A 15,784-nucleotide genomic window follows, 5' to 3' on the forward strand; every position below is an offset into this window, starting at 1 on the left:
GGCCAGCTGAAGATAGGAAGTGGCAGCCTTGGGATTGGATCTCAGTGTGTTTAGCTTCAGAATTTCTTAAGAATGATGGGACTGGCTGGGCACCATGGCTCACGCCTGTAATCCCAACACTTTGGGAGTTCGAGGCTGGTGGATCATCTGGGGTCAGGAGCTCGAGACCAGCCTGGCCAACATGGTGAAAGCCCATCTGTACTAAAATACAAAATTAACCAGGCATGGTGGTGCACANAGGCTGACTAGCCAGTATTTAAGTAATCACTATGCAGTAGACCTTGTGCTAAGATTATCCAGTTTAACTCCCACAATACTCCTTTCAGTATATGTTATACCATTTTATGAAAAAGGAAATGAGGCTTAGTGAGCATACGACGAGGCCAGCTGAAGATAGGAAGTGGCAGCCTTGGGATTGGATCTCAGTGTGTTTAGCTTCAGAATTTCTTAAGAATGATGGGACTGGCTGGGCACCATGGCTCACGCCTGTAATCCCAACACTTTGGGAGTTCGAGGCTGGTGGATCATCTGGGGTCAGGAGCTCGAGACCAGCCTGGCCAACATGGTGAAAGCCCATCTGTACTAAAAATACAAAAATTAACCAGGCATGGTGGTGCACACCTGTAGTCCCAGCTATTTGGGAGGCTGAGGCAGGAGAATCACTTGAACCCGGGTGGTGGAGGTTGCAGTGAGCCAAGATCACACCACTGCACTTTAGCCTGGGCAAGAGAGGGAGACTGTCTCAAAAAAAAAAAAAAAAAAAAAGATGGGACTTTCTAAAATAAAAGCCTCCTGGAGATTCTTTTACATATGATCTGTACATGTTAGTCATTTATATGTTTACATACTTAAATAGTAAAGTATTTGAGAAATAATGTTTAGTTTTAGAAAATGGGCTTAAATGTTGTGATTGTTAAGCAGTAATAAATATAAATGATAAACAAGACAACTTTTTAAAACTTTGAGCTAAAAGTTAATCTCATGGCACTTTGCCTAATGACCTAGGCTAGCTCTTGTGGTCTGGTTCATACAAACATGTTCTGATACCAAAACCAGTGTGCTGTTGCTATGGCTGTGAACGCTTTTGTGAGTACATAGATACCAATAACACAGAGCCATGGCTTGGAGTTCTCTGAGTTACTTCTCTAGAGAGAGGAAAGTGAGAAATGAAACCTCAGCTTCAGATTTGTACCGTTAATTTTGCAGTTGTCTATTGTTCTTCATAAAAACAGCCTTGAAGTTGAGAGTAAAAATTCTATGAAGGTAGATAAAACAAGAAGGGAATTGCTAAGTACAAGGGAAGAAAGTATCAATGAAACAAACCATGGCTAGTCCTACTGTTAATTTTCTGGTTCTCTAGAAGGGACAGTGCCAAGTTAGAGTTGGAGAACAAAGAATTCCACTTTCCAGTTTTTCCTTCTTCTGCCACATCCTGCTTACTCTCCTGGTCCACTGAGGCATGAATCCCCTTCCTGAGGAAGACCTGAATGATGGGAAAGTAGTAACCTGGGGGTTTTGGTGGCACACACAAAAAAATGGGTTTGAAGAGAACTGACATTTCTCTTTAGATCCCAAATGCCTGTACAGTGAGTATAGCTGTCAGTGGCACCTGCTCCAGGGGGAAGGAAGGTCCAGATGGCAAACACTGTGCTGAGCTAGGTTTTTACAGAATCAAGAAAGTAGTGATGCTCTCTGAGAGAGCTGTTAACCAATTATGTGAAACTAAATCCTTTTCATTTAGATATTTTAGATAATGTGCTGAAAATTGTCAGTAGAGATATAAATATTTGTAACACCATGAATCTTAAAATGTGGCTCCACATTCAAAATAGGCTATTGTCTAATCCACTCTGAAAACTTCTTTGAGGTTCTCTTTGTTCTTCTGGGAACAAACATCAAAAATGTGAATTGGAACTAATCAGAAGAATTGTACAGTGTTGTTTAATTCATAACATGATAGCATATATTGTTTTCATTGATCTTATCTAATGTGAATGTAACTACCAAGTTTTTGTATAAGAGCTGCTAGTGCAATCTTGAGCTGTTGATTCTGATTTCTTGTTGATGGGCTTTCTGTTAGGATGGCATGATTCATTCCTCTGTTTTCATTATGAGTTTAAAAATGTAGATATTGACTTTAAGGTACTATGAGTGTACATATAGTTCAGAATTTCCAAGTGTCTTAATTACCAAAATAAATTGCTGAGATGTAATTCTTTAAAATTTAAAAAATAAGTAATGCATCTTTAGATAAGACTGTTTATGAACAGAGAAATAAGATAGGAGGTGACATGGATAGGCAATTAGTAGCTCCTCCTCAGGATTAGTCCATAAGGTGACACAAAGTATTCTTATTGTGTTCTTTTATTTTTGCAGGCTTTGTGTCATGACCTTAATTTCTTTTTCTGTTCCAACATCTGCTAGCTTTTAAATGGAATACTTTCTTTGGTATTTGCAATGGTTGGGAGATGCTTTGAACATGCTCAGCTATTGTCCCCAAGCAACTGACGGGGTCAAATTTGAGATTGGACTTGCTGTGGACTTAATAATCAACCCTTTTTGGCTTTAAAATGTGACTTGCCCTTTATTTCACTGTTCTCGTTGTCTTTCCTAAACAGGCTGCTGATACTTTGGCTGTGAGGCAAAAAAGGAGAATTTATGATATTACCAATGTCTTAGAGGGAATTGACTTGATTGAAAAAAAGTCAAAAAACAGTATCCAGTGGAAGTAAGTTGTAAACCAGCACCCTCTTCTGAAACCTTTATTTTTCTTCTCAGTGCTCTGTAAAATTTGACCTTCCCAATGTTTCTCTCTCTCAAATCTTCTGTTTCAGCTAGGCCCCTCAGCTTTCCCTGAACACACCTCTCTGGACCTCTTTGTCACTCCTGTATTGGGGTGTTCCCTTGCTCTCTTGGATGCTGGATTTTCACTCTTAAAGTTCAAATCTTACTTTCTTCCTCGAGGTATTACTCATTTGGCACACATTGTATACTATCTTGTATTAACCTCTTCCTAAGTCTTTACCCATCCTTGAGAGCAAGAACTACTTTCATAGGAATTTGTACTTTGTAAATAGTAATTGATTGAAATGCATGTTGTCATTAATTGTGGCCTGGTTATATGTTTGAATGTAACAAACAATTTCTGTTCTTCTAATGTGTCCCCTTTGACTATCGTTTTTGTTTTGTTTTGTTTTGTTTTGTTTTAGCCAAAATTCCAACAAAACATTAGAAGGTTGTAATTTATTTTACCAGCACCTCAGTCACATCCTGAGACTGCTAGGTGTGACCGCTGAGCACACTCTTTTGGCACCCAGTCACCAACCAGTCTGGCCTTCCAGATGACAAAAAAACATTGTAGGGAAGATTGAGAATTTTTATAATTTGGTTGTTCTTGTCAATAAATTTTCTAAGCAAGAGGTACGGTGTTTAAAATTTTTAACGTTTTTAGTGCTTGATTTTAAGAGTGTAAAGACTTCTATCTTGAATATATTACTAAGTAAGTCAGTTTTATTACAGTAAAAATTAAGTGATATTAACCTAGATCTGATACTGAGGATATTAATTCTCATATGTTTTTAAGAGGTGTAGGTGCTGGCTGTAATACTAAAGAAGTCATAGATAGATTAAGGTATCTTAAAGCTGAAATTGAAGATCTAGAACTGAAGGAAAGAGAACTTGATCAGCAGAAGTTGTGGCTACAGCAAAGCATCAAAAATGTGATGGACGATTCCATTAATAATAGATATCCTTTTAAATAAGTTATGCATATACATATAGCTTTGGAATATGTATGTATAAATTATTTCAGTCTGAAGATCATTCACTTTGTTTTTAGACAGTTAAGTTTTATAAGTAAATATAACATTTTAATTTTATGATATTCTTATAATATATACTAATATTTTTTAAATGTTACATTTTTAAGTTATATAGTACAGATCCATTAGCATTATTCCTCTGTGGTGCACCGAGGGAGAAAAAGAGATTAGTCGACTTTTGGTCTACCTATTGATAGAATGCGGTATGCTAGCCAGTGTGCTTAGGAGATCTGTGAGTATTAGAAGCCATTGTTAAGTATATATGTATTTTTAAATAATTATGTTCAGTGTTCTGAAGTATAAAATTCAGCAGCTCTCAAAGTTTTGAAAACTTTTCATTTAAAGATGAGATATCATGTGCCCACAATCAATCCTTGATACTTTCTACCTAATATGAACCCCAAAATAGTTCCTGCTGGAGAACAGGGGTCTAAGTCCTGTGTGCCTATCATATATTGGGGGAAAACATTATTGATCTATCCATGTGTTTCTTACAAACCACTGTCTTCTCTTAGATATCTGTGATTCTCTTAGTTTATAAACTTACCTGTACTCATAAGGAAACTAACCACATTTTACCTTGTAGCACCTCATGAAATTTTGACTAATGTATACAATATAATTTACTTTTCACATTTTTATGTATTTGGTGAACAAGTCCATGATCTCATTTGTTATTTCCTTTCTATGGATCAGAGCCCCTTAACAGTTGGAGAACAGTGGGAGTTTTCCAGCTGTGTTCTGTGGAGCTCTGAAATTCAAAAGTCATTGATCTATTTTATCTTGGACTTTGCTGCCCTGCTTTACAAGATGGCCATTCCCAATGCACCAACCATGATTATGTGTGATACATACAAAATTTTCTGTATATTACGGTATTTTGATGTCTCAATAAACCTTTCTGGCTGAGGAAAGACTGCCTATCCTGGGACTAGCCACTTCTTAGAAACAGCAAGGGCTCAGCCAGAAGCATCCCTTTGATATAAACTAACCAGTCCAGGTCCAGACCTCCTTTCTCCAGCCCATACACCCTGGTGGCAATATTCCTCTGCCTTAATCATCCCAGGGCCAGGTACCAGATAACTAGGGACTACCTGCATAGCTCAGAGCCCACCAGAATTATCCAAACTAGGCCAAGTGCAGTGGCTCACGCCTGTAATCCCAGCACTTTGGGAAGCCAAGGTCGGTGGATCACCTGAGGTCAGGAGTTCGAGACCAGCCTGGCCAACAGGGTGAAACCCCATCCCTACTAAAAGTACAAAAATTAGCTGGGCATGGCAATGTGCACCTGTAATCCCAGCTACCAGGGAGGCCATAGGAGAACTGCTTGAACCCAGGAGGCAGAGGCTGCAGTGAGCCAAGATCATACTACTGCAGTTCAGCTTGGGCAACAGAGCAAACTCCATTTCAAAACAAAACAAAATTATCCAAACTAGCTAATCGAAATGTCCTCCCCACCCCGCATTTTTTTTTCCCCGAAATGGAGGCCTGTTCTGTCGCCCAGGCTGCAGTGCAGTGACGCGATCTCGGCTCACTGCAACCTTCGCCCCCTGGGTTTAAGCAGTTCTCCTGCCTCAGCCTCTGGAGTAGCTGTGATTACAGGTGCTTGCCACCATGCCCTGCTAAGTTTTGTATTTTAGTAGAGACGGGTTTCACTATTTATAGACTCGACTTCTTTTTTCATCTGTCGATGTGTGGCAGTCCCTCTGTGCATATGGTCAGGCTGGTCTTGAACTCCTGACCTCAAGTGATCCACCCGCCTCAGCCTCCCAAAGTCCTGGGTGGTGTGAGCCACCATGACTGGCCACCCTGCATTTATTTTCCCAAGGAAACCCTAATAAAAGTTCTGGGCTAATGCTTTCCTCCCGCTCCTGTCTTCTGCCTCCTAACCACCCTGGTGTCTTAACCACGTGGCCCTGAGTAGCCTGCCTTGCCTCCTGTCACTAGGACCTGAGTATAATACTTTGCTTTTCTGAGCCTTTCCTTTCCTCTGTGTCCTCTTGTGGCCGTACCTGACCATTTAATACAAGAACAAAAACAATCACAGAAAATTCCTGATGTGGAAGCTGATATGGTTGCTGATGACCTTTTCCCAATCATTCCCTTCCCCCAGAAGCCCTTGCCTCCATGAAGAATGTGCACTGCTTTCCATCTCTCTCCTAAGGGTCCTCAAATGTCACAATCAGAATGGCTTCTTCTAAGAGCAAAGAATGGGAACTCCTTTGATTGTGATTGTCTTTACCTTGCTAGACTAGATTTATTTTGTCTGTCATGTGTGGCAGTCCCTCTGTGCATATGGTCATTTAGTTATTTTGACCTTCAGATGTATTACCTTAATTTAAATGCCTAGGGCTTGATATAAATGTTGTTCCTTAACTCCTACGACAGTACATTTTCCTATGTAACTCATGAAGACATCTGTAATTGCTTTAATGGTAAGTACCATTAGACTTTTCCTTGCATTCTTCCTCTCCTCAACCTATTTAGTGGAGAGTGATTCAGAATTCCCTGTGTCTTCATCCTATCATTATTTTCAGAAGTTGTGGACATTGTGTCTCACTCCACCATGCTGTGTATTGATAGGCTGCTTTTGTTTCTGTTTTCATGAGAATAGCTACTTTTCACAGCATTCACTTCATTAGCTCCACTGGTAGGGATCAACTGTATGTGGAAGGGGAAGGAGGCAGGGGCAGAGGGCAAGCTAAATCAGAGTGGGATTAAGCAACTGTCATTGTCACACAGTCACAGAGTTAGTGACCAGACTTGAACTAGAACATGGTTCTCATCAGCACTGTTTATGAAACTATATGCAGTAAGTATGCTGGTCACAAATGAAACCCAAAGAAACCATGAGGAAAGAATTAGGTGAATCCATCTTATAACCAGGAAACCTATTCCTATGCAATTTGCTGCCCGTGTTTTCTCCTTAAAAATAACAATATCATTTTAGTAATTATAGTTATTAATATAACTAAAATGGGGGTGTGTGTTCCCAAAATTACAGCACAAGTAAAATGAAATTGTGCATATTTAAATTTGTGTTATTATCCACCTATTTAAAAAAGCCAAGTACCTCATCAACAGAATCTGACTTTCTATGTAAGACTACGTTGGAAATATATATGGGCCTATTGTTCTATTTTACCACTGTATTTCCTGAGTTTTTAAAGGAAGTTTGCTGAGAGTTCTGTTAATCTGCAACTCAACAGAGATTTGTTGTAGAATTTGGCTTCAAAAATAATAAATTCATTTAAGCTCAACATTTCACTGTCTCATACCTAATATCCAGTATCCTCAATCCAATGAACAGTGTTATTTAATTGAGGCTAAATGGTTTAAAGAATCTCAGACTTTACAGGAGTCTTAGTGAAAGCAAAATCAACTTGAGCTGAATTTGTTAATGAGAATCATACACCTAACCCATGTATAATACTTATACACCTATTATCTCATTTAATGCTCAAAATACATCTATGCAGGAGGTTGTGTGTCCCACATTTTACAGAATTGAAAAACAAAGCTCGAAGTCACCTAGTTTGGGATGAACCAAACATTCTGATTCCAGAGCCCACATTCTTGCCATTGTATTCCATGATCAACAGTATTTTATGTAACTTTTTATATTTATTTTTTTGATCAGGTGATACACTTTTGGCCATTCAGGCACCTTCTGGTACACAACTGGAGGTACCCATTCCAGAAATGGTATGTAGGATAACTTTTATATAAGTGGGAAAAATGGATCTACTGTCTCAAGAAGGATAAATGCGTTTTCTTTAGCTGAATGTGAGCTAATTGTGTAAACACTTTTGAGTTACTCAAGTTTTTATCTGCAAGTATTGATACCTGAATTTGTATGTCTTTAATACCTTGGTAAAATTACAGAACTAAATCAATCATAAATGATTTTAAAGATTATTGACTATATCCTTAGTCATTTATTGATATCATTTAGCTCAAATAAAGTCAATTTTAAGAAGTAATCAAAATGCTTTAACAAGTGATTTTGTTTCATACAAAAGTAAAACTATTATATAAAATTATCTTCAGGCTATGTGAATAAGGTGTGTATGAAACAAATGAATATTGTGTTTAGACTTGGGTCCTATCCCTAAGGTATCTATCCCCAAGTAACCAAATGATTTAACATTTTGATTACATTATTTTAAATTTGAATTTTTTAAGTTAGAAGATGTCAAGAAATGACTAATGATATGGCCAATAATTATAAAAATCAGTTAAAATGACCACATTGGGCCGGGTGCAGTGGCTCATTCCTATAATCCCAGCACTTTGGGAGGCCGAGGCAGGTAGATCACTTGACGTCAGGAGTTTAAGACCAGCCTGACCAACATGGTGACACCCCATCTCTACTAAAAATACAAAAGTAGCCGGGCGTGGTGGTGCACGCCTGTAATCTCAGCTACTTGGGAGGCTGAGGCAGGAGAATTGCGTCAACCTGGGAGGCAGTGGTTGCAGTAAGCCGAAATTGTACCATTGCACTCCAGCCTGGGCAACAACAGCGAAACTCTGTCTCAAAACACCACCACCACATCTACAACTGATATAAAAATTGCCACTGAGGAAAAAGTTCAATGTAAGTAAGGATCAACAATCAATCCCTTTCAATTAGGTCTTTTACAAAACATTGTCTGGCTTATTAAGTCAAAGACATTTATTGACTCTATAAATGAGTTTCATGATTTTTGTTTTCAGATTCAGATTTTAAAACAAACTAATTTGAAAGCAATAACCAAAAAAGGGAGTAGAAAAGATTACTATATTCTCTGCCTCCTTCCCCGACCCCTTATTCAAAAGTTTACATTTAGGCATTTGTATTACTGGAGTCTGAAGCCTCAGGATACAGATTACTTTTTTCAGCTGGAAGAATGTTATATTTATTTCTTTGTAGGAGAAATTAGTCATCCTTGTGCTTGCAGATGGGCAAAAAAAGAGTTTGATCTGTGAAGCATGTTGAAATGATCACATCTGTGGTGGCCAACTCCAGGGGATAAAGTTCCTGTATATGGAGAATACCTGGAGCACTGCTGGGCCCCCTGACATGTTATGTAGTCACACATGGCAACAACAGATGGTTGCCAGAATTCTACAACAGAGTTTTTGATGATCAGTATTTGTGAAAAGCTTACTTTTCAGAAACTAATGGTTTAGAGCCCTCAAAATTACATTCTATTCTAGGTCTCTACTTTTGTGTTTTGACTTAATGACTTTATTGTGTTCTGTGAATTTAGTAAGTCCCTAACAGCTTTGCCTGTCTTATTTTACTGTCTTAAGTTAGCTAGAAATGTCAATAATTATACATTTGTTTATACCCAATAATTTCAAAGGGTCAGAATGGACAAAAGAAATACCAGATCAATCTAAAGAGCCATTCAGGACCTATCCATGTGCTGCTTATAAATAAAGAGTCGAGTTCATCTAAGCCCGTGGTTTTTCCTGTTCCCCCACCTGATGACCTCACACAGCCTTCCTCGCAGTCCTTCACTCCAGTGACTCCACAGAAATCCAGCATGGCAACTGAAAATCTGCCTGAGCAACATGTCTCTGAAAGAAGCCAGACTCTGCAGCAGACATCAGCCACAGAAATATCTTCAGGTGGGTTCAGAGCCTTTCTTTTGTAAGTTAGACAGGAAGAAATATAAAAACAGATTGGGTATCTCTTATCCAAAGTGCTTGCGACCAGAAATGTCCCAAGCACTTTCAACATTTTGGAATATTTGCATATACATAATAAGATATCTTGGGGATAGGACCCAAGTCTAAACACAGTATTCATTTGTTTCATACACACCTTATTCACATAGCCTGAAAATAATTTTATACAATAGTTTTACTCTGTGGATGAAACAAAGTATTGACTGTGGCTTGACTGCAACCTATCACAAGGTCAGGTGTGGAATTTTCCATTTGTGGCATATATAGATGTCAGCTTTTACCTGAAGTTTACTTGGTAAGGTTCTTTTATCTCTTACTAAGTCTAGGATATATTAGTGAAATATGTTCCAACTACCTTTAAGAAAAACTAGTATAAACCATAGTGACTTATGCCTTCTGTTTCTCCATATTCTTTGTTATACTTTTTATTTGGGAAGCTTAGTTTTATAGAATTGATAAATGGTCTCAACTCCAGTTACGTAGGAAATCTTACTTTCCTCAGTTGTTTCATCTATGAAATTGTAAAAAGCTAAAACAATTCACACTGGGTATCAGGAGTAGAGAGTGCAACTCTTAATTTGGCAGTACCTTAACTGATTCCAAATAAAGGGAGCATGGTAGGCAGTTTCTCAGTGACTAGGGAATGAATGAATGAATGAATTGTGCCAATATAGATATCATCTTGCAGATAATTTACAACTATATTGTATATAATCCAAATTGTTTACCTCTAGGATGTGTCTCATTGCTAAAATGGGAGTTCACAGGTTAAAAGTGACACTAACAAGATCTAACTGGACATGGAATGGTTTTTAGCTTCTTTTTGCCCACATCTATTCCTTTCCTTCCCCTATAAATATGTCTATACTATAGGCCATTAGGATGCACAGTAGAAAATGTAGTCCTGGCTGGGCGCAGTGGCTCACACCTATAATCCCAGCACTTAAGGAAGCCAAGGCAGGCAGATTACCTGAGGTCAGGGATTCGAGACCAGCCTGGCCAACATATAGTGAAGCCCTGTCTCTACTAAAAAATACAAAAATTAGCTGGGCATGGTGGTACACACCTGTAGTCCCAGCTACTTGGAAAGCTGAGGCAGGAAAAGTGCTTTAACCCAGGAGTTGGAGGTTGCAGTGAGCCAAGATAGTGCCACTGTACTCCATCCAGTCTGGGTGACAGAGTAAGACTCCGTCTTAAAAAAAAAAAAAGAAAAAAGAAAATGTAGTCCTTAAAAAGGGTACAATCTAGGATATAGAGCAGGCAAGCTTTACGTGGGTTTTACGTGGGTTAGCTTAGGCACAATTAACACATTGGCTTCAACAAAGTATTTTTAAAAAGTGAGTATTCCGTTTTTATGGTTTCATATTTGGAAATCCTAACTAAGGAAAGTAATTTTGGGCCAAATTAGAGCAGGCCTTCAATTTCAGAGTAGTTAGGACATTTATCCAATAAACCAGTGAAGATGTGTGACCAAGGAAATAGCATAATTACCTCTAATGATGTGCACAGAATATGATTAGGAAAGATGCTTTTGGCCCTGGGAAGCAGAATTCAGAGGCGATGGAAACTGTAGATGTTTGCAGTTATACAGCTGAGAACATTAGGGCTAAAACAAGGGCCAAGTGTGGTAGGGCTCATGCCTGTAATCCCAACACTTTGGGAGGTCAAGGCAGGTACACTGCTTGAGCCCCAGAATTTGAGACCAACCTGAGCAATACAGTGAGACCCTATCTCTAAAAAAAAAAAAAAAAATTAATTAGCTAGGCATCATGACGTGTGCCTGTGATCCACCTACTGGGGAGGGAGGCCAAGGTGGGAGGACGGCAAGCCTGGGAGGTCAAGGCTGCAGTGAACCATGATAGCACTTAATGTACTCCAGCCTGAGTGACAGAGCGAGACCCTGTCTCAAAATAAATAAATAAATAAAAAGGCTGAAATAGTGATTACAGTGAGATCAGGAAGAGACATAACAGATTTGACAACACTGTAGGCAAAATAACATTTGATGGGTGAGATCTGGAGATAAAGTTAACAGGAGGAATGGAAAGTGATGTTGAAGTTTTAAGGTTGAATAATTGGGAGAATTAGGAAACTACTGACTGTAAAACTGAGTCAGTTTTGGTAGAACGATGAGTTTTTTTTGTTTTTTTTTTGACAGGGTTTCACTTTGCCAGCCAGGCTGGAGTGCAGTGGCACGATCTCAGCTCACTGCAGCCTCAACCTCTTGGGCTCAAGTGATCTTCCCACCACAGTCCCCCAAGTAGTTGGGACTATAGGCACGTGCTACCAACGCTTGGCTAATTTTAAAATATTTTTTGTAAAGACAGGTTTCGCCATGTTGCCCAGGCTGGTCTGGAACTCCTGAGCTCAAGCGATCCATCCGCCTCACTCAGCCTCCCAAAGTGCTAGAATTACAAGCATGAGCCACCACACCTGGCAGATAATGAGTCTTTTGGTCTTCGTCTTGAGTTCGGGAGTTTAAAAGTAATGCCAGGCACAGAGTAGGTGCTCATGAAAACAACTTGTCCACAAAGTACTAGTACTTTAAATAAATATGCATGTCAAGCTGCTGCTGTGACTACTTTTGTTTAAATATAAGTATCTTTTACTGTTAACAGAAATGTAACAAAACTTTGATACTGTTTCCAGCAGGATCTATTAGTGGAGATATCATTGATGAGTTAATGTCTTCTGATGGTAAGTAGGTTAAAAATTGTACTAACTCATATATCAGTAATGCTTTTGTGGAATTTATAAGTGAAACATGATTTAAAAGAAATGAACATATATTTGCTAACTGCTTTTCTATGAAGATTGATGAAAGTTCTCCCTTAATACTTACAGTAAGTGGGCCGGGCGCGGTAGCTCAAGCCTGTAATCCCAGCACTTTGGGAGGCCGAGACAGGCGGATCACGAGGTCAGGAGATCGAGACCATCCTGGCTAACACGGTGAAACCCTGTCTCTACTAAAAAATACAAAAAACTAGCCGGGCGAGGTGGCTAGCGCCTGTAGTCCCAGCTACTCCGGAGGCTGAGGCAGGAGAATGGCGTAAACCCGGGAGGCGGGGTTTGCAGTGAGCCGAGATCCGGTCACTGCACTCCAGCCCGGGTGACAGAGCGAGACTCCGTCTCAAAAAAAAAAAAATACTTACAGTAAGTAATAGGCATCCTTCAGAATTTATTTTTCTTTACTTGCATTTTGAGGGAAAGGAATCCATATGGGGATACTTCTCACCTTCATTGAAAATAAACTGTTAGCCCTTTCCACTCCTGAAGGATCTGGCCCAAGAAGAGTAAAATAACTTGTCTAAATCAGCAAATGATCTGAACACTTGCTTTTGTAAATACCCCTACCCTGGCCAATTTCAAGCTGCCAATATGAAGTCACTGAATTAGTATTAACATTAACCACGTTGTCATCTAACCTGAAAAATTATTAAATATCAGTTAGCTACAATATGCTAATTACTTTAATAATTTCTCTCCTGTAAGTTCTTGGATCTGAGTCCTAGTTCCTAACAATATAGTAGAAACCTACGAAGTGGTAGCAGTTAAGTTAGCAAATGTTATGGTAACTAAAGATGTACTAAACATATATGTAGACGCAGAGAACATCAGCAAACTTTGTAAACCCAGTTCATTCTTCTGTTTGCAAAGTGGCAAACAAAGCACTTTTATTAGTGTTTTGTTGTGTGTTTTTTTAGACCGAGTCTCCCTCAGTCACCCAGGCTGGAGTGTGGTGGCACGATCTCAGCTCACTGCAACCTCTACCTCCTGAGTTCAAGTGATTCTCTTGTTTCAGCCTCCTGGGTAGCTGGGATGACAGGCGCCTGCCACCACACCTGGCTACTTTTTATATTTTTAGTAGAGAAGGGGTTTCACCATGTTTGTTGGCCAGGCTGACCTCAAACTCCTGGCCTCAAGTGATCCACCTGCCTCAGCCTCCCAAAGTGTTGGGATTATAGGCATAAGCCACTGCACCTGGCCTCATTAGTGCCTTTTAGTCATATTATCTTAGTGGTAAGTTCAACCAATAAAAAATTTAACTTCTAGGCCGGGCACGGTGGCTCACGCCTGTAATCCCAGCACTTTGGGAGGCCAAGGCGGGCAAATCACAAGGTCAGGAGATCTAGACCATCCTGGCTAACACGGTGAAACCCCATCTCTATTAAAAAATACAAAAACTTAGCCTGGCGTGTTGGCGGGCGCCTGTGGTCCCAGCTACTCAGGAGGCTGAGGCAGGAGAATGGCGTGAACCTGGGAGGCAGAGTTTGCAATGAGCGAAGATTGCGTCACTGCACTCCCGCCTGGGCGACAGAGCAAGACTCCGTCTAAAGAAACAAACAAACAAAAAAATTATATTTCTCAATCTAATATCAATGTATAAATTGTTACCAAATGAGAATCTTTCAAAATACACATTACACAAGTCTTTAATCTGGAATGATGTATTTGAGAGTATTTTGTTAAAGATCATTAACCGTATGTAGAAACCATCTTTAACACTGACTTTGTTTTTTGTTTGCAGTGTTTCCTCTCTTAAGGCTTTCTCCTACCCCGGCAGATGACTACAACTTTAATTTAGATGATAATGAAGGAGTTTGTGATCTGTTTGATGTCCAGATACTAAATTATTAGATTCCATGGAAACTTGGGACTGTTATCTACCTCTAACTGTGTAACATTTTAGACTTCTTAATAACCTAAGTATTTAAAATAATGAATGTAACACCTTTTTTAGTTCACTGATTCTGAAGTGTTCTTCCCTAATACTTTCTTTACTTCACAAAACTTCAACCATAAAAACAAAGGGCTCTGACTGCCTTAGGGGATAAGTGATTTAATATCCACAAACCTCCCCACTCCGAACTATATTCTGGATTTCAACTTTTCTTCTAATTGTGAATCCTTCTGTTTTTTCTTCTTATAAGAGGAAAATTAAAGGACACTACAGGTCATCAAAAACAAGTTGGCCAAGGGCTCATTACTTGTTTGTCTTATATTTTTACTGCCACGAAACTGCCTGTATTTCTCTGTGTCCTTCTATCCAAACAGACATTCACTGCCACTTGTAAAGTGAAGGATGTAAACGAGGATATATAACTGTTTCAGTGAACAGATTTTGTGAAGTGCCTTCTGTTTTAGCACTTTAAGTTTATCACATTTCGTTGACTTCTGACATTCCACTTTCCTAGGTTATAGGAAAGATCTGTTTATGTAGTTTGTTTTAAAATGTGCCAATGCCTGTACATTAACAAGATTTTAAAATAAAATTGTATAAAACATTTAATTTATTGGTCTTTGTGGAGAGTTTGATGCATCGCCACTATATTACAACAGAGCCATTAATTTTGTAGCTTCATCAACATTAACTGGTTTGCTTTCATGACGCTGCTGAGGAATCTGAAAGGAGAAAGTATTATATTTAAAAATGTAGACAATAGCAGACTAATGACTTACATAATCTGTTACTCAATTTTTCTAGTCATATCTTTGGAAGTAGAACAATAAATCTGCATATTCAGACAATGTTTTAGAGTCTGAATATGCTATTAATACTATAGAGCCTAGTACTAGAGAGCCAAGTACTAAAACTTACACTCAACTTCCAGGCTTTGAAAACTTGGAGTTTAATTTATTAGCCTCAATTTGTTAGCCATAAAAAAAAAAGCAAATGATTTCTGCTTACCAATTCTTTCTGCAGAGGTTCAACCGAAGGGCCTTTTGAGAAATGTGCAAGTTCCTTTTGTACATTTACAAAATCTTTATTTACTCTGTTAACTTTTCATCATTCATAATGTTTATCTTTGAAAAAAGAAAAAAAGCATTAATCTATGATCTCATAACCACTAAAGATAAGATATATTCGACCTTAACCTGTTAAATCTAAAATCTAAAAACTCTTACCAACAAATTAGGGATAATTCACTCAAAAATTCTTACAGTCTTATTGGGAAATTTTAGACAAAGGTTTTGGTTTTTAAAAAATGGAATTTATGGCCGGGCGCAGTGGCTCAAGCCTGTAATCCCAGCACTTTGGGAAGCCAAGACGGGTGGATCACAAGGTCAGGAGATCGAGACCATCCTGGCTAACACGGTGAAACCCCGTCTCTACTAAAAAATACAAGAAACTAGCCGGGTGAGGTGGCGGGTGCCTGTAGTCCCAGCTACTCGGGAGGCTGAGGCAGGAGAATGGCGTGAACCTGGGAGGCGGAGCTTGCAGTGAGCTGAGATCCGGCCACTGCACTCCAGCCTGGGCGACAGAGCGAGACTCTGTCTCAAAAAAA

At 39.1% G+C, this 15,784-nt stretch overlaps 2 protein-coding genes across 3 annotated transcripts in view; one reads left to right on the top strand and one right to left on the bottom strand.

The window, feature by feature from the left end:
• E2F5 (E2F transcription factor 5) overlaps positions 1 to 14,784 on the top strand; it is a 45,576-nt gene extending 30,792 nt beyond the window's left edge. The window contains exons 2-8 of one of the 2 annotated variants that reach the window (XM_017849880.1): positions 2,619 to 2,728; positions 3,584 to 3,745; positions 6,213 to 6,256; positions 7,462 to 7,526; positions 9,170 to 9,437; positions 12,147 to 12,194; positions 14,026 to 14,784. In XM_017849880.1, coding sequence (XP_017705369.1) covers positions 2,619 to 2,728; positions 3,584 to 3,745; positions 6,213 to 6,256; positions 7,462 to 7,526; positions 9,170 to 9,437; positions 12,147 to 12,194; positions 14,026 to 14,135 — 807 coding nt within the window. In that variant the 3' untranslated portion in view covers positions 14,136 to 14,784. The remainder of the gene's footprint in view (positions 1 to 2,618; positions 2,729 to 3,583; positions 3,746 to 6,212; positions 6,257 to 7,461; positions 7,527 to 9,169; positions 9,438 to 12,146; positions 12,195 to 14,025) is intronic. The other variant, XM_017849881.1, reaches the window with a different exon arrangement.
• RBIS (ribosomal biogenesis factor) overlaps positions 14,771 to 15,784 on the bottom strand; it is a 6,469-nt gene continuing 5,455 nt past the window's right edge. Inside the window, 3 exon segments of the mRNA XM_017849882.1 lie at positions 14,771 to 14,900; positions 15,187 to 15,278; positions 15,281 to 15,302. Of these exon segments, the coding sequence (XP_017705371.1) occupies positions 14,829 to 14,900; positions 15,187 to 15,278; positions 15,281 to 15,302 (186 nt within the window). The 3' untranslated portion in view covers positions 14,771 to 14,828.

The sequence above is a fragment of the Rhinopithecus bieti genome, unplaced genomic scaffold (assembly GCF_001698545.2).
Source record: "Rhinopithecus bieti isolate Rb0 unplaced genomic scaffold, ASM169854v2 scaffold_32835, whole genome shotgun sequence".
In the NCBI taxonomy this organism is placed as follows: Eukaryota; Metazoa; Chordata; class Mammalia; order Primates; family Cercopithecidae; genus Rhinopithecus; species Rhinopithecus bieti.